We start from the raw sequence: 20057 nt of genomic DNA on the forward strand, positions 1-20057 counted from the left end.
AGCGTGACAGCGCAAGACAGCCATATTTGGGGTTCACGGAACAAACGTACCTAGTTACCTCACAACATTATGGTCGTATTTCATTGTATTTTAGGCTTAAATCTAAGCACTACGGCTTTGTTTACATCTGACAGACTAGCCACGCGGTGCCCGGGCACTTCCTCTTTGGAAGCCCCGCCCCTGCAGCTGTCACCGCGGCAGACACGCCTCCAGTTTTGCCGGCAAATTTATAAACTCATTTTCCCTCCTCTTTGTCATAAAATATATCGATTATATACAAAACACGAACTCTGTACACGATAAGGATGCGAAACGATGGTGAATTGGGAGAGAGTTTGATTACAGAGAGGCGGTGAAGCTGTGAGTTTAGCGCCAAGTGAAATCCACTCCTCTCTGACGTTGATGCTTCAAGTCATCTGTTCACTACAAGGCGCCAGCTCAGAGGAACTAGCACGGCCTGGGTACACGCACACTCGGACACAGAGAGCACCACTGCATCCGAACAACAGGCTGTGAAGTTATACATTATACATATTTAATTTTGGACAAGAGTGAACTTCAAGGGCAGCATCTTGAGGTGAGTGGATAATACGAAACTGTACCATTGCATCGTGTTTGTGAAGCTAGGTGCAACTTTTATTGCTAAGCTGAATTGAATGCTAACTAAACCGCAGCAAGTTAGATACTGGATTCAAGGTTTTTATGGCTTCTCGTACTTAAATGCCTGGTGTTATTACTGTTAATGTTAAATGTTAAATTGGGATAATAGGCGTCTCAGCTGTGCCTGTCGTTCGGCCATTATGTGGCAAGCCAGCTGTCCATATTTAGTGGGGGAAATAATCGGTTTCCCATCCAAAATGCGCGAAATAAAAAAACCCGGGGGGCTTATAATACATCTTGTGTTTTCCACCGAATAGTTTCGTGAAGAAATAGCATTGTTTGGTACTTTTAAGCGACTTTTTACATTGAGTACTGTTTCCATTTCCCCGCGCCAGGCTGAGTTGGGCTTTGTCAGAAGGAGGGAGTCGAGAGTGGGGGTTGGGAGTGTATGAATGTGTTGTTTTAAACCCCAAATAACAAACGTTTTAAACACTTCTCATTCACAGGTTTACTCTGAAACTGACACATACCCCTCTGAGTATAATGCGAAGACAACGGTGAGTTTTATACGCATTTCATTCATGTCTATTTTAAGCGCGTCAATCAAAGTGTGTGACGAGAGAAAAGTTGATGGAGCTTTAGCCATCCGGCTAGTTAGCTTGTTGCTATTTGTTTTAGCCCGTATTAACATATTAGGCCAAGCATGTTAAACTGTTTATGTCGGCTCCGGAGACTAACTGCCAGTACGTGTTTGTCTTTTGTTGTTCTAGGGAAGACACAGAAGCGAAGTCTGTAGCTCCCGGGGCGTTCAAAGAAAATACAGTACGACCGAGAAAGAGGAAGGCAGATGTTGCCATTGTAAGTAGTCTGAAAGGCTCACAGAGCAGCCTGTAATGGGCCTAAACCCCATGTTTCAGGTGTGTCTGGGTTGTCACAAATGTTCATCATTGCTAGCAAGTAGTGTCTGTGCTTCATTGGAGTATTTCTTATACAACTGATATTGCTGGATTTAATAATGATTTTCATTAGGGCTTGCAAAACAAAACATCCCTGGCTGGGACAATTAGCAGTTTCTACCTTTCACCAGCTGGAGATTGATCTGATGTATCTGTGCTTCGAATCAAAGACAAATTGAACTTTAAAATATGTCCATCTTTGATCCTCAGTATTTACAAGATCCTGATGAGGAGGTAGCAGAGATGATGAAGAAGAAGCAGCGTGAATGTGAGGTAGGCATAACCCACCCCTAACTAAGTTCACCTTATATACATTTTGGTTACTAAATCTTGCCACTTGGCTTGTATTTGATCAAATGCACAGCTGGTATATAAGTAGGTTGCTCATTCCCAAAGTAATTTGTTGGGGTTATTCTGCCTTACGATCATACTTCATCAATTAAACCCATATTAAGGGTATCTATAGTTCATTTTTTGTCTGTAATGTAAACCATCCGGCTTATTGAGTTGCCCGGGCCAATACTGTGTCCTCCCCCTCTCATTTTCCATTCCTCACATCTCTGCTCTCCCTCTTTCCTGTAAAGCCGGGCTGGAGTCCTGATGCTGGTTACACAAGTCCACAGAGGTGCATCCCCACACCTGATCAGGAAGAGGACCCGCCCGTTGCCCTGATTAACGCAGGTTTCCCCCACTACAACTTCCACAACGTCTATGTAACGCCTGTACGGTGCGCGCCGCTTCCTGCCCTGTGGTGAGTACTGTTTTTAGAATAATTATCTTACAGCAACCTGTTTGATATAATATAGCACTTGTCTTTCTCTGTGGTCCCTTTTCTGAGGTTGTGGCTAATAGTTGTTGTTGCTGGCCTTGTGGTTAACATGTCTGCCCATAGAACATCATACTACTGCTTAGCACATGTTGCACAACAAGGGGGACGGTCATGAGTTAAATATTTGATGTTTTACCAATTTATTTTGATCCATCTCTGTTTTGTTATCAGCTGGGCCAGTAAGGATGTGGTGTGGAACAACATGTTGGAGAAGGACAAGACGTACGCCAAGGATGTCCATGTGATGGAGAAACATCCTCACCTACAGCCCAAGATGAGAGCTGTTCTCCTGGACTGGCTCATGGAGGTGTGTACTATGTCCTTGTAACTAGTCTAGAATTTGTCTCCACCTGGCTTCCATTTTGATCATTTACGCATTATAGGTGGTGAAAGGAAAGGCTGTGTGTATAACCAACTACTGACTTGCCTTTTCTGATTGAATTGGCTAGACGGCAGGATAATACAAAAGCTAGAACCTTAAAGAACATCATACAATAAGTTTCATGACTGTAAAACGCCCGACAACACTAAGGCCTCTTACTGGTTCTGAGCTGGACAATTAATCGAATTATTGAGAAAATACAAATGTGTTTTTTGTGTTATCTGTAAACACCCTGTGGCACAAACCATCGAGTAAGTAAGGGATAATCAAGGTCCCTCTGCTTCGTCCCGGGCTCCGTGTTCTTTTTCCAATAATGACTGCCTCGCTGCGCATTAACCCGCTACACGGCCACAGACCAACGACTTGGCTCCCAATATTAATTGAAATTATTTTATTGACTTGAAAATGATCGTATTGCTTACGCTAAGAAAATAAAACTCCATTCCACGGTGCACCAAAAGCTGGAACTCCGACAACAACTTAATTTAAAAATGAAGACGGCTCTGATTGATGTCCAAGTCTGTTTACAGATTATTTTCCACAAACAAGTCCTTAAACACTACAGAGCACATAATGTGTTCCCGTCACGGTTTTTCTGTCGATTTATCTGACGTCCAGCGCTCCGTCTTTTAACCCCTTTCCTTTCTCTCTTCATCTTCCTTAGCAACGGTCATTATAGTGCTTAACAGCAGTCTGTACACCTGTTATATTCACCTCTGAAATGTTCAAATTGACCAATCAGAATCGGGTATTCAACTAAGCCATGTAATAATATTCAACAGTAGCTTGCCAGGCAGGAAAAAAAAACAACCAACTGTGGCTTATGAACATCAATGTAATGGAGGTAAATAAAGAGATGCAATGACTGGACTCCAGTCTCTGAAAGAGATTAACCAATCTGATTGGATCTTTATCGAGTGCGATTAGGCCGATCTGCTTTAGATTTTAGATTTCTCCTCATATCAAAGTGTGTGTATATATATATATATATATATATATATATCTCATTTATGGTGCATGTCCTCCAAAATCTAAATGCTTTTCAATCACTTCTAAATCTTGCTTTTGTTTGGGTGTTTTTTTTTTTTTTTAAATAAAGGAAAATAGAATAGTAAAGAGGTAAACATGGCTGTTCCATCTTACAGTAACAAAACGTTGTCATGAGATGAGCTTCTCCTGATGGGTACTATTTCATCTTCCTGATGTCACTTCATGTCCATAGTGCCATCACATACATCTCTAGTGGTTAAAAGTCATGGGGCGGCCCTATTCCTGCATTAATGTTCTGTTTGTGTTTTTAGGTGAGTGAGGTGTACAAACTGCACAGGGAGTCTTACCACCTCGCCCAGGACTACTTTGATCGCTTCATGGCCACCCAGAGAAACGTCTTCAAAACCACGCTGCAGCTCATAGGCATCACCTGTCTCTTCATAGCTGCTAAAGTAGAGGTGAGAAGGGTTGGAGAATCCAGGAGAAAATCAAACCCTCTGCTTCTATAAGAACCCTGTGGTTATTTTTGGCCTTTTGTTGTGGGCATGTGTTGGATATATCATTGTACTCTCACTGCCCCCCAAAGTCTCCTGCAACATCTTCCACTCGTTGGTTTGGTATGAGTGGTTCTTATAAAGGTCGTCTCCTGTGTTTTTGTGTCCCTCAGGAGATGTATCCTCCCAAGGTCCACCAGTTTGCCTACGTTACAGACGAAGCCTGCACCGAAGATGAGATTCTCAGAATGGAAATCATTATTATGAAGGTAAAAACACACACACACACTTAGCTCACTGACATCAGTAGGATCTGCTCTGTATTTGTCCAAATATCATATAGCCAAACTAACCAACTGATGATATTTTGGTTTATTTCGCGAACATAATAAGTGTCTTGTTAAAATATGCCTTGGTTACCCAACAGGGTTCGTACGGTCATTGAAAACCTGGAAAAGTCATGGAAATTCAAAATGCAAATTCCAGGCCCTGGAAATGTTATGGAAAACAATATTTTTCCCAAAGTTTTGGAAAAGTCATGGAAATGTAACTAAAGTTGTGTCAAATATAATTTACATTTTATCTAATCGCCGAAATAATCTGCGGTCGCGGGCTGTTATGTGCCATCATGACGCGCATGGTGTTATTTTTTAATATATGAAGTCTTCCTGCCTGTCGGCTGAACTCTGCTGCTCCGGGATGAGGGTCAGCTACATTATCTACGGTGCGTTCGTTAACTGTGCGGAGTCACTGTGGCACAGACTGCACTGTGGCACAGACTGAGCCGCTGGTGAACAGCTGTTAGAACGGGCTGTTCAGGTGTTCAGAGCAGAGCGGCAGAGCGTGATGTGAACTGGAACGTTTTTCTGTCGCAATATTATTTAAGGAATCGTTGAGCTAGCTAGCTAGCATACATTGTCACTATCTGCTAACGTTAGCTTTAGCCTTCGTTTTCTAATAGTTTTTTTCATAGGGTATAAACAGAGGTGGTATAAATATAGATATTTACTAGAGTAAAAGTAGAAGTACTCAGATCTTGTACTTAATAAAAGTAGAAGTACTCAGAACTTGTACTTGAGTAGAAGTAGCCTACTCAGATCTTGTACTTTAGTAGAAGTAGCCTACTCAGATCTTGTACTTGAGTAAAAGTAGAAGTACTCAGATCTTGTACTTAATAAAAGTAGAAGTACTCAGAACTTGTACTTGAGTAGAAGTAGCCTACTCAGATCTTGTACTTTAGTAGAAGTAGCCTACTCAGATCTTGTACTTGAGTAAAAGTAGAAGTACTCAGATCTTGTACTTAATAAAAGTAGAAGTACTCAGATATTGTACTTGAGTAAAAGTAGAAGTACTCAGATCTTGTAGTTGAGTAAAAGTAGAAGTACTCAGATCTTGTACTTGAGTAAAAGTAGAAGTACTCAGATCTTGTACTTAAGTAGAAGTACTCAGATCTTGTACTTAAGTAGAAGTACTCAGATCTTGTACTTAAGTAGAAGTACTCAGATATTGTACTTGAGTAAAAGTAGAAGTACTCAGATCTTTTACTTGAGTAAAAGTAGAAGTACTCAGATCTTGTACTTGAGTAAAAGTAGAAGTACTCAGATCTTGTACTTAAGTAGAAGTACTCAGATCTTGTACTTAATAAAAGTAGAAGTACTCAGATATTGTACTTGAGTAAAAGTAGAAGTACTCAGATCTTGTAGTTGAGTAAAAGTAGAAGTACTCAGATCTTGTACTTGAGTAAAAGTAGAAGTAGCCTACTCAGATCTTGTACTTTAGTAGAAGTACTCAGATCTTGTACTTGAGTAAAAGTAGAAGTACTCAGATCTTGTACTTGAGTAAAAGTAGAAGTACTCAGATCTTGTACTTGAGTAAAAGTAGAAGTACTCAGATCTTGTACTTGAGTAAAAGTAGAAGTACTCAGATCTTGTACTTGAGTAAAAGTAGAAGTACTCAGATCTTGTAGTTGAGTAAAAGTAGAAGTACTCAGATCTTGTAGTTGAGTAAAAGTAAAAGTACTCAGATCTTGTACTTAAGTAGAAGTACTCAGATATTGTACTTGAGTAAAAGTAGAAGTACTCAGATCTTGTACTTAAGTAGAAGTACTCAGATCTTGTACTTGAGTAGAAGTACTCAGATCTTGTACTTGAGTAAAAGTAGAAGTACTCAGATATTGTACTTGAGTAAAAGTAGAAGTATTCAGATCTTGTAGTTGAGTAAAAGTAGAAGTACTCAGATCTTGTACTTAAGTAGAAGTACTCAGATCTTGTACTTGAGTAAAAGTAGAAGTACTCAGATCTTGTACTTAAGTAGAAGTACTCAGATATTGTACTTGAGTAAAAGTAGAAGTACTCAGATCTTGTACTTAAGTAGAAGTACTCAGATCTTGTACTTAAGTAGAAGTACTCAGATCTTGTACTTGAGTAAAAGTAGAAGTACTCAGATCTTGTAGTTGAGTAAAAGTAGAAGTAGCCTACTCAGATCTTGTACTTTAGTAGAAGTAGAAGTACTCAGATCTTTTACTTGAGTAAAAGTAGAAGTACTCAGATCTTTTACTTGAGTAAAAGTAGAAGTACTCAGATCTTTTACTTGAGTAAAAGTAGAAGTACTCAGATCTTTTACTTGAGTAAAAGTAGAAGTACTCAGATCTTGTACTTGAGTAAAAGTAGAAGTACTCAGATCTTGTACTTAATAAAAGTAGAAGTACTCAGATCTTGTACTTGAGTAAAAGTTTAGGTGTTCAGAGCAGAGCGGCAGATAGCTAGCTAGCTAGCTATCTGCTAACGTTAGCTTTAGCCTTCGTTTTCTTATAGTTTTTTTCATAGGCTATAAACAGAGGTGGTATAAGTGTATATATATATATATATATATGGTGCTAGAGTAGAAGTACTCAGATCTTGTACTTTAGTAGTAGTACTCAGATCTTGTACTTAATAAAAGTATAGTACTCAGATCTTGTAGTAAAAGTAGAAGTACTCAGATCTTGTACTTAATAAAAGTATAGTACTCAGATCTTGTAGTAAAAGTAGAAGTACTCAGATATTGTACTGGAGTAAAAGTAGAAGTACCAGAGTGTAGGAATACTCTGTTACAGTAATAGACCTGCATTGAAAATGTTCCTCAAGTAAAAGTATTCTCATCAAAATATAGTGAAAGTAGCCAAAGTAAAAGTAGTCGTTGTGCAGATTGGTCCATTTCAGAATAATATATATGATATGTTTTATAATGATTGATCATGAAAGTGTTCTCAAAGCTGGTAAAGGTGCAGCTAGTTTGAATGACTTTGTATACTGCAGGGTAGCTTGTGGATTTACTCCAGGTGGAACTAAAGTCTGATTTAACACTTGATTATATTTCACATCATTAATCCAGATCTGTTAAGTAACTAAAGGTATTCAATACATGTAGTGGAGGAAAAATACACCATTTACTAGTGATGGTGAGATGAAGCTTTCCAGCCAATTGGTTCGCAAAAGGGTTCATCTCATGAGGCTTCATCATAGGCTTCATTTGAACCAAGCAGCAAACTCTGGGGAAGAGCCGGGACCCAATACGGAAGTGCCACACACTGCAGTTCATCTAGTGGCCAGTAGGAGCAGGCTGCAGAAGGGAGCAATTTCCATAGACCCCCATGTTAAAATGCCCAACTTTACATCGTGGTTCAAAAAACCATATTCTCTGTATAGTTAGATTCCCCCTTCATGACTACTGTGTGGGGGGTGAATTTTTTCTCAACTCATCTGTTTAATTAATATTAAGCCTTAAATCTTTTGCATAAATTAGGGCGTGGTCACTTTGATGGACATGTACATGCCTCACTGTCAGCTAACAGCAACTTGTCCACTCTGCTAGGCTACAACCATAGAGGCTACAACGTTAGTTAGTTGTAGTTACTGTACTTGACCCTTTAGCCGTGTTCGTGGTGATTGTGCCTTTTAGGGAATATTGTTACAAATACCAGACAATTAAAATGTCGTGCTGTGCACTTGAATGTACTAACAGAACTTCCAAGAAGTCTAAAATGATAATATTATACATGTTAACCCCGTTCGCAGGTGTTTGTGTGCTTGGTAGCTTAGCTTGCTACTTATTAGCCAGCTAAGGACGTAACCCTTTATGCATACATATACATTTTAGTTTATAATTCAGCCTTGGGTAAGACTTTTATAGTCTATGGCTATGACGCCCATAATGCTAAACGGGAGCAAATGTTAATAGGGGACCCAATTATCCCAGTGGTGGCCGCCGGAGCTAACGGAGCCGCAGGGGGCTAGCTCCAGCCGGCGTCCCGGAGCTAGCCCACTGCGGCTCCGTTAGGTCCGGGCGGTGGAGTCCGTCTTTTCTCAACGTGTGAATGACAAGCATTAAGAATAACAACATATAGCTAATTCTCTTGCAGATTGTCTCATTTGATTATGAATGTAACGTTTATATAGGGGAACTACACTGTTAGCAGTAACTTGGTATGCATGTATTTCATGTTAGCTTAGCTTCTTGGCCTGAGCTAGCTCTGTTTACTTCCAGTTCGGAGGCAGTAGGTCCCGCCTCGGCCCGATTAGACTCTGACGTCACAGTCGAGCCGTTAGTGGCCGACTCCGCCTACTAAGGGCTTCTCGGCAACTCTGCAGAATCCTATGGGTGATGTCACGGACACTACGTCCTTTTATATATACAGTCTATGATTTGAACACAAAGTGTGTAAAACAGGCAGATTGGACATCTCAACAGTGTGCTCTATCTCATACCGAGTTCCCAATGAGTAAAGCCTTAGAATAACTCTAAACAACGAACATTAAATCATGTTTTCATGTCAACAATATTGTTTTTATTCCAGTTGAATGATTGTGATTGAAAAGCCTAAGGAGGCTGGTAAACATTGCAAAGAGGGATTTGTATTCCTTCATAAACGTAACCATGTTGTAGCCTGAGAAAGGCTAAACCATATCAAAGAATACATTTATTAACTACATTATCTCATTTAGCTGTAGCTTTTATAAACAACAAAAAATACATATTGACCAGTTGTTGAACCAGGGAGCCTGCGGTTGTGAGTCAACTGCTTTCTAGCTGAGCCACAGCACACACGCTGAATCTCACTGAAAACACTGCAGCATATTTATTCCTGTATTTATTCATTTATTTATTCATGTTTTTATTCCTACATTTATTTATGCTTGTATCTATTTATACTTATGACATGTTCCGACCTCTAGAGGGTCTGAGCTCTCTTGATTCCATCGTGTCACCGGGCCCGGGTACAGGAGGGGTTATATGGTTCTTATTATACATCCATGGGTAATATGAGCGTTGTGGTTCAACCGATCTGAATCGCTTCCTGAAGCAGTCACATGGTATCGACAGGCAGCGAGGCTTCGTTTGTCATCGATGACGTCACTGGCCCAAAACGATACAAGCCTCGATACATGCTTCACAAAAAGCTTCGGGGAGTACTCGACACACGCTCCGAAGGCTCGGCGCAATACGTAACATCACTACCATTTACCTCTGAATTGTAGAGGAGTAGAAGTACAAAGTAGCAAAACATTGAAATACTTAAATAAAGTACAAGTATCTAACTTGGTTACTTTATACCAGTGGCTATAAAGATAGAAAGACTAAGCCTTGCACAGAGGCAAGACAATACATTTTCAAAATGCTCAACAGTGCTGCCAAAATGAAAAACTGACAGCTGCACAATTCAAATAAATGCTTTGATATATTTCTATTAGATGTGACTCTTTCTGTTATTATTGTCTGCTGCTTTAGTTGTTCTGACTGCTAAAATCGGGTCGGGGGTTAGGATGCTTGTCACCTTTTTCATACCTGATGAGTTTGCATCCCTGACTACAGTTGCTTTAGCGTGTAGAAGCTAGTAAGCCACTATTTGATTTGTTTTAGATAGGCACAACATGTTTCATATGCAGACCTTATTTTCCTGTTCCATGTTCAAATAAAACATTTTCAGTGGTAATTTTTTTTTGGTCATGGAAAATGAGGTAAAGGTCATTGAGAAGTCATGGGAAAATCATTGGTGAAAAAGTGTATGCTGTGTGTTGTGTTCTCTTCCATACTCTTGTATTATTTTACAAATACATCAATCCCAGGGTTGTTTTTAATAACTAAAATAAGCACTGAAGAATACTTGCAACGGAAAATAATACAAACGCATCCTCCTGTTATGTTCAGCGTCAAATTGACCCTTATTCAATTTTGAAAATCTACGATAAATACTTAATTTTTTTTGTATGAAACTTCTTCTACTTGCCTTAATTAGTGCTATAAACAAGTCAAATGGTTCATGTCATGTATTTGGAACCCCCCCCTGCATGTTTATATCACAGAGAAGCCTCCACCACTCGCAAAGAGTTCAGACCGAACCAAAGCTATTACAAACGCCAAATATCCTTATGTTGCCATGTTAGCAAAGCGCTACCTGGCTGTATCTGCTACCTCTGTCCCTAGAGAGGGTGTTCTCCACAGCAGGAGACATTGTTAGTGCCAGCAGATCTGCCCTTTCGGCAAGCAATGTGGACAAGTTCATTTTTCTTTAAACAACATGAAAATACAATGACAAGCAAGTCCTAATGTCAAACTGGCTGCTTAGGAACTAGTACAGTACAGTTCAAATACAGATTATTTCAGTTCATCGAAATGCTGCACCTTAATGTTTATTTTATTATATTTTGTATTTATTTGAGTGAATACATTATTCACAGTTTAATAATAATTACAAAAAAACTAAAAATATGTTATTTGTTCTGTGATAATTTTTTCTGCTGTACCGAAAACGTACCGAACCGTGACCTAAAAACCGAGGTACGTACCGAACCGAAATGTTTGTGAACCGTTACACCCCTACTGACACACACACACACACACACACAGACACAATAAAATACTTTCAATACAAATCCTTATGACTCATTTGGCTTGATTCTAAGTGAACGGGTCAATTTGACCCTGAAGAGAAGAAGTATCTTGTCTCTATTTATCAACATCAACTGATTGGAAAAAAGTTAGAAAATGTAATTAGAAATGTTTATGTTGTGCAAAAAGGTATTTTATATCAAGGTTTTTCCAATGTAAAACAAATATTAGAGAAATGTGTTTGAATTAGTGATGTGTCGGTCGCGAACGAGCCGTCTCTTTTAAGTGAACGACGGGAGCCGGCTCTCGCCCGCGAACGAGCCGTTTTTTTTTTGCGGAGGGATCTAGATCGGCATGAAGGCACATTATGCAATGTGCACATTATCCCGCTTATTACATGGCCACATTCTCAACAAAGTAACGACATGACTCCCAATATGAATGGAAATGCTTTTATGGATTCAGAAAATGATTTTAGTGATTTAAAAAATAGTTGTATTGATTTCAATTGACATGCATCCGCTAAGAAAAGTAGTCCGTTGTTACTGTTTGAACTAACGTAGCAACGGCAGGAACTGCTTCGATAGTGTTTTTGAGGAGCTTTTTGATTACAGATTTGAAAACATCGTTGCTTGCTTTAAAAGTAGCACAATTCATTATGTCAAACCTTGGAAAGTATCTAGATATCCCTGCCCTAATGCCAAAGTAACTGCACACTGAATATGTGTCGCCGTTTGATGTCTATGTCTGGACCGCTGCGTAAAAAGGAGGGTTTCTGCCCCGTTACTTCTCTTCTTACTTCTATAAGAATAAAACACGGAGGACGGAGATCTCTTTTCCTCCCCCTCTACAGACCGCCCAGCAGCTGATCTCAAAGCACACTCCCCTCTCCTGCAGGGGGCGTGGTCAGCTGCAGCTCACAGAATCAGCCCTCTACAAAAACAGCTCTGGAAAGAGCAAATAGAGCGAAATGAGGCATGGCTAAAATGCAGGATCTTTTTGGTCTATATAGTCTATATTTTTTTTATATAAAAAAATATATTTATATAGGTCGATACAGTAACCCCTTATCTGTTTTGTGTAGCGTGGTTCTACAAGCAAGTCAATGCATTCATTGGGTGCTATCAAAGAGTTACACAGGTCTGTAAATGCAATGAAAACAATTGGCCACAGCAAATCATTTATATTAAACATGTAATTTTTACTTTTGAATACTTCAGTACAAAGGATGTATTGAATAATTTAAGTGATATATGTGTACACATATAAGTCATTAGTCAAAACAGGGCTACATTTGATTTAATTAAAAGGTATAATAAGTGGTAAACTGAAGAGCCGTTTGGGAGCCGAAAGAGCCGGCTCTTCTTGGTGAGCCGAGCCAAATGATCCGGCTCACCAAGAAGAGCCGGAATTCCCATCACTAGTTTGAATGTATATGTTTTGTGAAAAACAAGTGACTTATTCTAATGGAACCATGATCTGTGAATAACACAATTGCACTACATATTGATAGTAATAAAAGGTACAAACTAAAAATCAGGATTTTTTTGGGTTTCTGACAATTTTTGGATAATTAAACATGCACTGAGTCAAATAGACCCAGGAATATCATTGCTGTTACAGAAAACTGAATATAACGGGATGGGTTAAGAAAACTCTACTGACATATGGTTTTAAAAAAATATATATAAGTAAAAAAAAAAAAGTTTTTTTAATAATAAATGACTACCCAAAATAGTAAAAAGTACGAAGCTCCCTCAACTCGTGTGATGTTAAATTACAGAACTGGAACAGGCTAGTATGTTAGACTAAGAAGATGACATGAATATTGTAGAAAATCAAATGCCATTTAACCAACCAGAGGTCATGTTCTATTGGTAAAAGGATTCAACTGAATTCCCAAATGTGAAAGATACCTTTGAGATGTGGCTGGCCTTTACAAAAACGGCTAAATGTATAAAAACGAAACTTTAGAAAACTGGCAAGCACACAGTTTTTAAACCAAAAATATAATGAATAATCAAAAGTATTTGAACCTAGTCAATCCAGTTGAATCTTAACACGTTAGGTTGTCCTCTCGTTCTGTTCTCCCCCAGGAGCTGAACTGGAGCCTCAGCCCACAGACTCCCATCTCCTGGCTCAATGTGTACATGCAGGTGGCTTACCTGAAGGACACCGACGAGCTGCTCATCCCCAAATACCCCCAGAAAACCTTCACACAAATCGCACAGGTATGCTGTTTGTGTGTTTTTCATTTCAAGTTAATCTAGCAAGTGGGTATTTCAATAATACAGAAAAAGGACAAGTGTGCACACTCACTGAAAGCTTAGTCTTTCTTTTAGTTTGACAAATATTTCAATTCTGGTAGCGCTCAGGAGTGGCTTAGTGTGTTTCTTGTAAGCATTATTACTAGGGCTGTCAAGTTAACGCAAAAAAAATGAACGCCACTAATTATTTTAACGCGATTAACGCATGTGTATTTTTCTCCACGGCCGCCCCGTAGTTTCAGAGCGCATCGAGTTTAAAATACCATCTACAAGCTGATGCTGACAGCCCCGCTCCTGTCGTCCGCTTGCGGCAGACCACACTTCCACGCTCACCGGCAGGCACCGACTGGCCATCGGGAGGACCGGGAGGGTGTGTGTGTGGCTCGAGAGAGAGAGAGACCTTACGTGTATTGTTGTTGTTACATCTGGTGCTAGCTAGCTGCGCTAACGGATATCAATCAATCAATGTTTATTTATATAGCCCAATATCACATTTGTTACATTTGTCTCAGTGGACTTCACAGTTTGTACAAAATATCAGTATGACAATACGACACCCTCTGTCCTTAGACCCTCGCATCGTACAAGGAAAAACTTCCAGAGAAAACCCACAGTTTAAAGGGAAAAATGGGAGAAACCTCAGGGAGAGCAACAGAGGAGGGATCCCTCTCCCAGGACGGACAGACGTGCAATAGATGCCGTGTGTAAATTGAAAAGATAATACATTTGCAACATAGGTAGTCCAAATGTTTGGAAATGCATGTGTGTATAATAGGAAGATGAATCCACGAGGATATCCGTCCAGGACCTATGATCCAGGACCACAGCCACGACTCAAGATCCAGGGCTCGCGATCCAGGACAGAGGAGCGCAGGATCATCCATGACTCCGGATCCCGGCGTATATAGACACCAAAAAGAAAGACATTTGGGGAAGCTGGGTTAATCGGAACATGAGAGTACACAGGTATAGACAGAGAGAAGGAAGAAGTAAGATGTCCCCCGACAAACTAAGCCTATATCAGCAAAACTAGGGGCTGAATCTAATCAGCCCTAACTATAAGCTTTATCAAAAAGGAAGGTCTTAAGCGCACTCTTAAAAACGGATAGGGTGTCTGCCGTCCGCTTGCGGCAGACCACACTTCCACGCTCACCGGCAGGCACCGACTGGCCATCGGGAGGACCGGTAGGGTGTGTGTGTGGCTCAAGCGAGAGAGAGACCTTACGTGTATTGTTGTTGTTAGCATCTGGTGCTAGCTAGCTGCGCTAACGGATATAAGGAGCTGTTTAAATGAAAACAGAGGAGCGACATTTCGCCGACAACTGCACCGAGCACTTGACTTTATGCAGGAAGCCAGACAGTGGGACATTGTACGAAAAGTCAGCACACTCAGCACGGATAGTGCGCGAAACATACTTGCAGGCAGCTCCCGTTCGAGCATATGCCTTGAGTTGCACATAGCTCCAACAATCCATCAGTGTCTACACACACACACTTTGTATTGTATTATTGAATGAGAGGTTCCAGGTTGAATTGAGGCAGATATTTGTAATGTTCAGAGGTTGTGTTTAATATTCATGAGAATATTTGTCATTGGTCAAATGATAATAAACATTAGCATAAAGTATATTTGTCCACTCATATGTTGTTAAGAGTATTAAACATTTGAAAAATATCCCTCTAAGGTACATTTAGAACAGATCAAAAATGTGCAATTTAATCGCAACTAACTATGGACAATCATGTGATTAAATATTTTAATCGACTGACAGCCCTAATTATTACATTGAATTTAGCTGTTGCTTTTAATCAAAGCGACTTAAAATAAGTGAAAGAAAGCATACAAATAAAATCTCAGAACAACAAGAAAAGTGCTGGTGCATTGGCTTCCAATGGGCTTTTAAAAAAATATATTTTTCCCAGTACATTAACTCTGCCTTCTTTGAAATGTATTTTTTTTTAAATGGCGGACCATGCTGTTACCTGTAATGTTTGACAATGACGCTTCAACTGGCATGGACAGTGACCTGAAATAAACATGCACTTCCCCTTGTTTATTTGATTAGGAATATTGCTGGAGTCATGTAATAAAAATACTTCTGTTTTGAAACCTTTTTTTCAAAGAAGCGACAGAGCTTAAGATTGAAATGCAAACTTAATTGAAAGAAAATCAGTCAATGTAGATGAATCTGTCATCATTTGGTTTTAAGGCATCACTGACCTGCCTGGATGGTAAACTCATTCAGAAGTCGCTTCATGTGTTCTTTGGATCATCCTACAGTTGAGCTCTTTCTAAATCACATCCATTGACTCTCACATACTGTACATCTAATCGGTTATTGTCCCTCTACGGGTTGCTGCCCCTCGGAGTCCCCAGCTCTGCAGTGTAGCTTTAAAGAGCAAATGTGATGGTTCAGTATCATTTTGAGGCAGGCTCTGATGTTTCATTTTGTTTCTATTTTTCCCTCTAGTTATTGGACCTGTGTATTCTCGATGTGCATTGCCTCGAGTTTTCCAACGGCATCCTCGCTGCCTCAGCCCTGTTTCATTTCTCCTCTCTGGAGCTGGTGGAAAATGTCTCAGGTGAAAAAAGAAGCTTCTCCTGAACTCCTCTAGCTTTACTCTTCTTGAGCAAAAGTGATCCTAAAGCATATACTTTATCATGTCCTCACTTCATCCTTCTGTGCTTGCAGCTCTGAAGAGGGTGGAGGTGGAGGAGTGTGTGAGGTGGATGGTGCCGTTCGCCATTGCGCTGCAGGAGGTCGGCGGTTCGTCTATGAGAACATTCACAGGAATCTCTGCAGATGACATGCACAACATCCAGACCCACGCCTCCTACATCACATGGCTGGTAAGAGAAAGTGTTTCAATGTTGGAACGTTTCACAGGCAGGGAGAAACTAGGGGCTGCCCCCCCTCATAATGTTCAACAGTCGGCAGCTTATTGTTCAGACATCCATCCATTGTATTGACTACCATCAATCATTTTAAAGCTAGTAGAAATGGTGATGACACTGTTTCTCTCTAAACGCTCATCAGTGAAAGTCATGCTGTAGAAAGTGTGTGTGCAGCATTAAGTAGAGTTAGAGCTGAAGTTATCTTGCTGCCTTTACAAACTTCAAAATGTATTTATCGTCTGAATATGGCGATAATAGTTTCACATTCTGAAAGCAAAGTCTTTGGGGTTTTGATTGCTTTACAAAAGAAAGAAAAGTAAATCCATATTTGATCTCGGAATGACTGATTTTATAAAAATATCCAATTTCATCCTGAAGAAGTGTTCTCTAGTCACAGTCAATGTAATCCTTGTATTTGCTGTCTACAGGACAAGGCCTACTCCTACCAGGATGTGGAGTTGCAACGTCACGGCAACTGTCCTGTACCCTCGGGTGTCCTGACCCCCCCGCAGAGCAGTGAGAAAACTGAAGAGCTGGTCCCGGTGGACGCGGCGGTGCTGAAGATCAAACCAGGATTCAAACTCCATCCCCACAACGACGCTGTCCAAAGCAGCGACGCCATCACTGAAACTGACCAGACGACGGCAAATCCGAAATAAATGTCTAACTTCTGGCTGAATGGAGAAGAAAAGCACCTGTTGTGTTGACTCTGAACAGCAATGATGGATTCTCAGTGGGAAAACATTCATGGAATTCGTATTTTTTCCTTTTTAACTCAAGCCAATTTGGGAGCACACAGGACAAAACACTGCCACCCAGTGGACAGCTTTTATCCCTGCAGGATTATTTAACCCTTCAGTCAAAGAGCAAAGGATCTGTTACGGATGCGACGGCTCGAGAAGATTTTCAACGGCATTGCACCCAAATGCTTACATGAATTACAACCACACCTACACATTTGTTGGTTGCCAATTTGTTTTCCTATGCAGAGGCCAAATTGAATGGACATTTTTGTATGAATTCTCTACTTTATTAAGTGTGTGTGTGTGTTTGGGGTGTGGGAGATGATTGCTGTTTTTAATCAGTGGCCTCATTTGCCCAAAAACTTTTCCTAGGGTCATATTTGTCCCTCTGCTGCTATAAAAGTGGGCTTTGCATGATGGAGAGTGTGTGTGTGTGTGTGATGCAGTGTGTTTTGGATGAACTCTTGCCATGTTGTCGTTTGCTTAGGGACCAGTAGCTTGGCTACCTAAATGGACGAGTGAACCAGCCAGGCTTCAGAAGCTAAAGTATTGATTGTATTTAACTTTTATTTTTATCCTAACCTGCGGTTTTTCTCCCCACCACCAAAATGTTTATTTGACTTTTTTAAATAAAATGCTGCTACATATTTCAATTAAAAACTCTTTAAGGACTTTTAACAATGTTTGGTTATTTTGGGGATTTTGTTTTGTTGTGACGAGCCTCTCTTCTGAACTCACACAATTGTTCCCAAAAAAAATAATTAAAATATTTTGGGTGTTAATGTTTAATTTACGATGGCTGCAACCACGAGTCACTATTATAATCAATTATTCCTTATTCATGCAAAATGTGTAGATGTGTTGGATGGCCAAAATAGGATCTTTTAAAGACATCACCTTGGACATTTATTATTTTCTGTAATTTTAGAACAATCAATTCATTGTCAGATTAACCAAAAGTGAAAGAAATCATGAGTTGCAGACCTGTGTAGGTTGAACTCTTTCCATGTACCGTCTTCTTTATTACTTATGAAGTCATAGATACACTGGCTGAATTCACTAGATGTCAGTGTGTCCTTCTCAGTAAGAACATGGAACATGCTGCCATTATAAAAACAATAATCCATGAACAGAAGAAACAAAAACAACCCACTTGGTTTACACACTGACGGCAAAAGTCAATATTCTATTCTAAAGAATAAATACTTATGTCTGCTCTAAAGATTGTTTCTCAGCTCCAGTTATCTCCAGAGGTCAGTTTGGAGGCGGCAGCAGAGGTCAGGAGGTGGTATACACAATAACGACGCCTTATTGTACTCACTAAATACCCTGCACGATTATGGCCAAAATGATAATCACAGTTATGTTGATCAATATTGAAATCACAATTATTTATCACTAATAGTTATTGGTTTATTTGAATTGCATTTTAAAATATAAATAAGCAGAGCACTCATCCTGTTATGTGAAAATTAGGGCTGCAACACATGACATTAAATACATTAATAATTCATTTTTACTGTAATGTGTGATATGAAAAATTACTGAAATAAATACAGAGAAATTCAACATACATTTTGCATTTCAAAGTTAAATGTATCAATTCAATTGAGCTCAATATTAAGAGGCTAAATGAAGGGGATGGACACGTGTGCAACATATTTTTGACTTATACTATGACTTTCAAATGTTGTCACATGACTTATTTCATGATTTATTTTACATAATATACTGTGAATTCTTTTGAAATGCATTTATATTACTTTTTATCATAATTCCATTTTCCTAGATTTTTGACATAGCGGAGTATCATGTTGTTTTGCTAAAAAAAACAACTATGCCGTTTATTGCTGATTTTTCTGATATTTTCAACATATTATATAATATGCCATCTATTTCTGATATTTTCAAAAAACTACCATACAGGTTTTTTGAATATTTCAGTTTCATCATGTCATTTTTCAAAGTAATATATGACTTTTTTCATGATATTTTACAATATACGAAAGTATTATATTGTAGTAACTACACTATATACCATTTTATCATATTTTCCAAAAATAACAATTCGACATAGCCTACCATAAATAATGTTCATGTTTTTCGACAAACTATAACTTGACTTTATTCATGATATTATTAAAATACTATATTATGACTTTCTTCAAAAAACGATACTATGACATTTTTCATACCTAATACTATGATATTTTCATTATCTTTTAAAAATGCTTTACCCTATCTTTTTATTTCAATAATGATGACATACTTTACGATGACTTTTTTATGCTTTCCAAATTCTATAGTAAGACATTTTTCACGACATTATCAATGTCCTAAATTATAAGCTGTGGACCTATTTCGCCTGACAGCACAATTTACATGATGCCGTTTAAACCAATTTAAATAAAGGGTGGTGCCGGCCGCCAGCGAACCGAGCCGGCCGTCAATGGCCCGCTGACGACCAGACGTTCTGTGATTCTCCAGAACATACAGATGGCCAGTCCGCCCCTGTTTAGCATATAATTTGGGCTTTCAACTAAAGACAGCCACGCAAAAACTGCGGCATGTCTACAGCTCCTTATGGGTAGGCTACTGCAATTTGTGAAATGCCGGAGCGGCGTTCCGGTGAGCTCCGGCAGAACTACACCCCTGGTCGTTTCACCACGGAGCAAAGCCGCAGAAAGTCGACTGGAGTTAAATAGAGCTCCCTGATGGCTCCCACAGGATTGTTGACATCCTCGTGGATTCATCTTATTATTATAGACACATGCATTTCCAAACATTTGATTTACCTATGCTGTAAATGTATTATCCCTCCTCTGTTGCTCTCCCTGAGGTTTCTCCCATTTCCCCCTTTAAACTGTGGGGTTTCTCTGGAAGTTTTTCCTTGTACGATGTGAGGGTCTAAGGACAGAGGGTGTCGTATTGTCATACTGATATTCTGTACAAACTGTGAAGTCCGTCTGAGACAAATGTAACATTTGTAGCGATCACTTATTAATACACTGGGTTACATAATTCAATCATGGA

The 20057-nt window shown here is 39.4% G+C and overlaps 1 protein-coding gene across 2 annotated transcripts; it reads left to right on the forward strand.

The window, feature by feature from the left end:
- The first annotated feature begins 218 nt into the window (after window positions 1-218).
- Window positions 219-17705, forward strand: ccne1 (cyclin E1). Of its 2 annotated transcripts, XM_034198833.1 has the most exons (12): window positions 221-577; window positions 1107-1157; window positions 1371-1458; window positions 1767-1829; window positions 2141-2307; window positions 2557-2692; window positions 4069-4215; window positions 4425-4520; window positions 13215-13349; window positions 15857-15968; window positions 16079-16236; window positions 16710-17705. In XM_034198833.1, exons 2-12 carry the CDS (start codon window positions 1144-1146, stop codon window positions 16938-16940), a joined length of 1347 nt encoding a protein of 448 aa, XP_034054724.1. In that variant the 5' UTR covers window positions 221-577; window positions 1107-1143; the 3' UTR covers window positions 16941-17705. The 2 variants fall into 2 exon arrangements, with proteins under 2 accessions (XP_034054725.1, XP_034054724.1); XM_034198834.1 differs by lacking the exon at window positions 13215-13349 and having other exon boundaries at window positions 219-577.
- The last annotated feature ends 2352 nt before the right edge of the window (window positions 17706-20057 follow it).

The sequence above is a fragment of the Gymnodraco acuticeps genome, unplaced genomic scaffold (genome assembly GCF_902827175.1).
Source record: "Gymnodraco acuticeps unplaced genomic scaffold, fGymAcu1.1, whole genome shotgun sequence".
NCBI lineage: Eukaryota > Metazoa > Chordata > Actinopteri > Perciformes > Bathydraconidae > Gymnodraco > Gymnodraco acuticeps.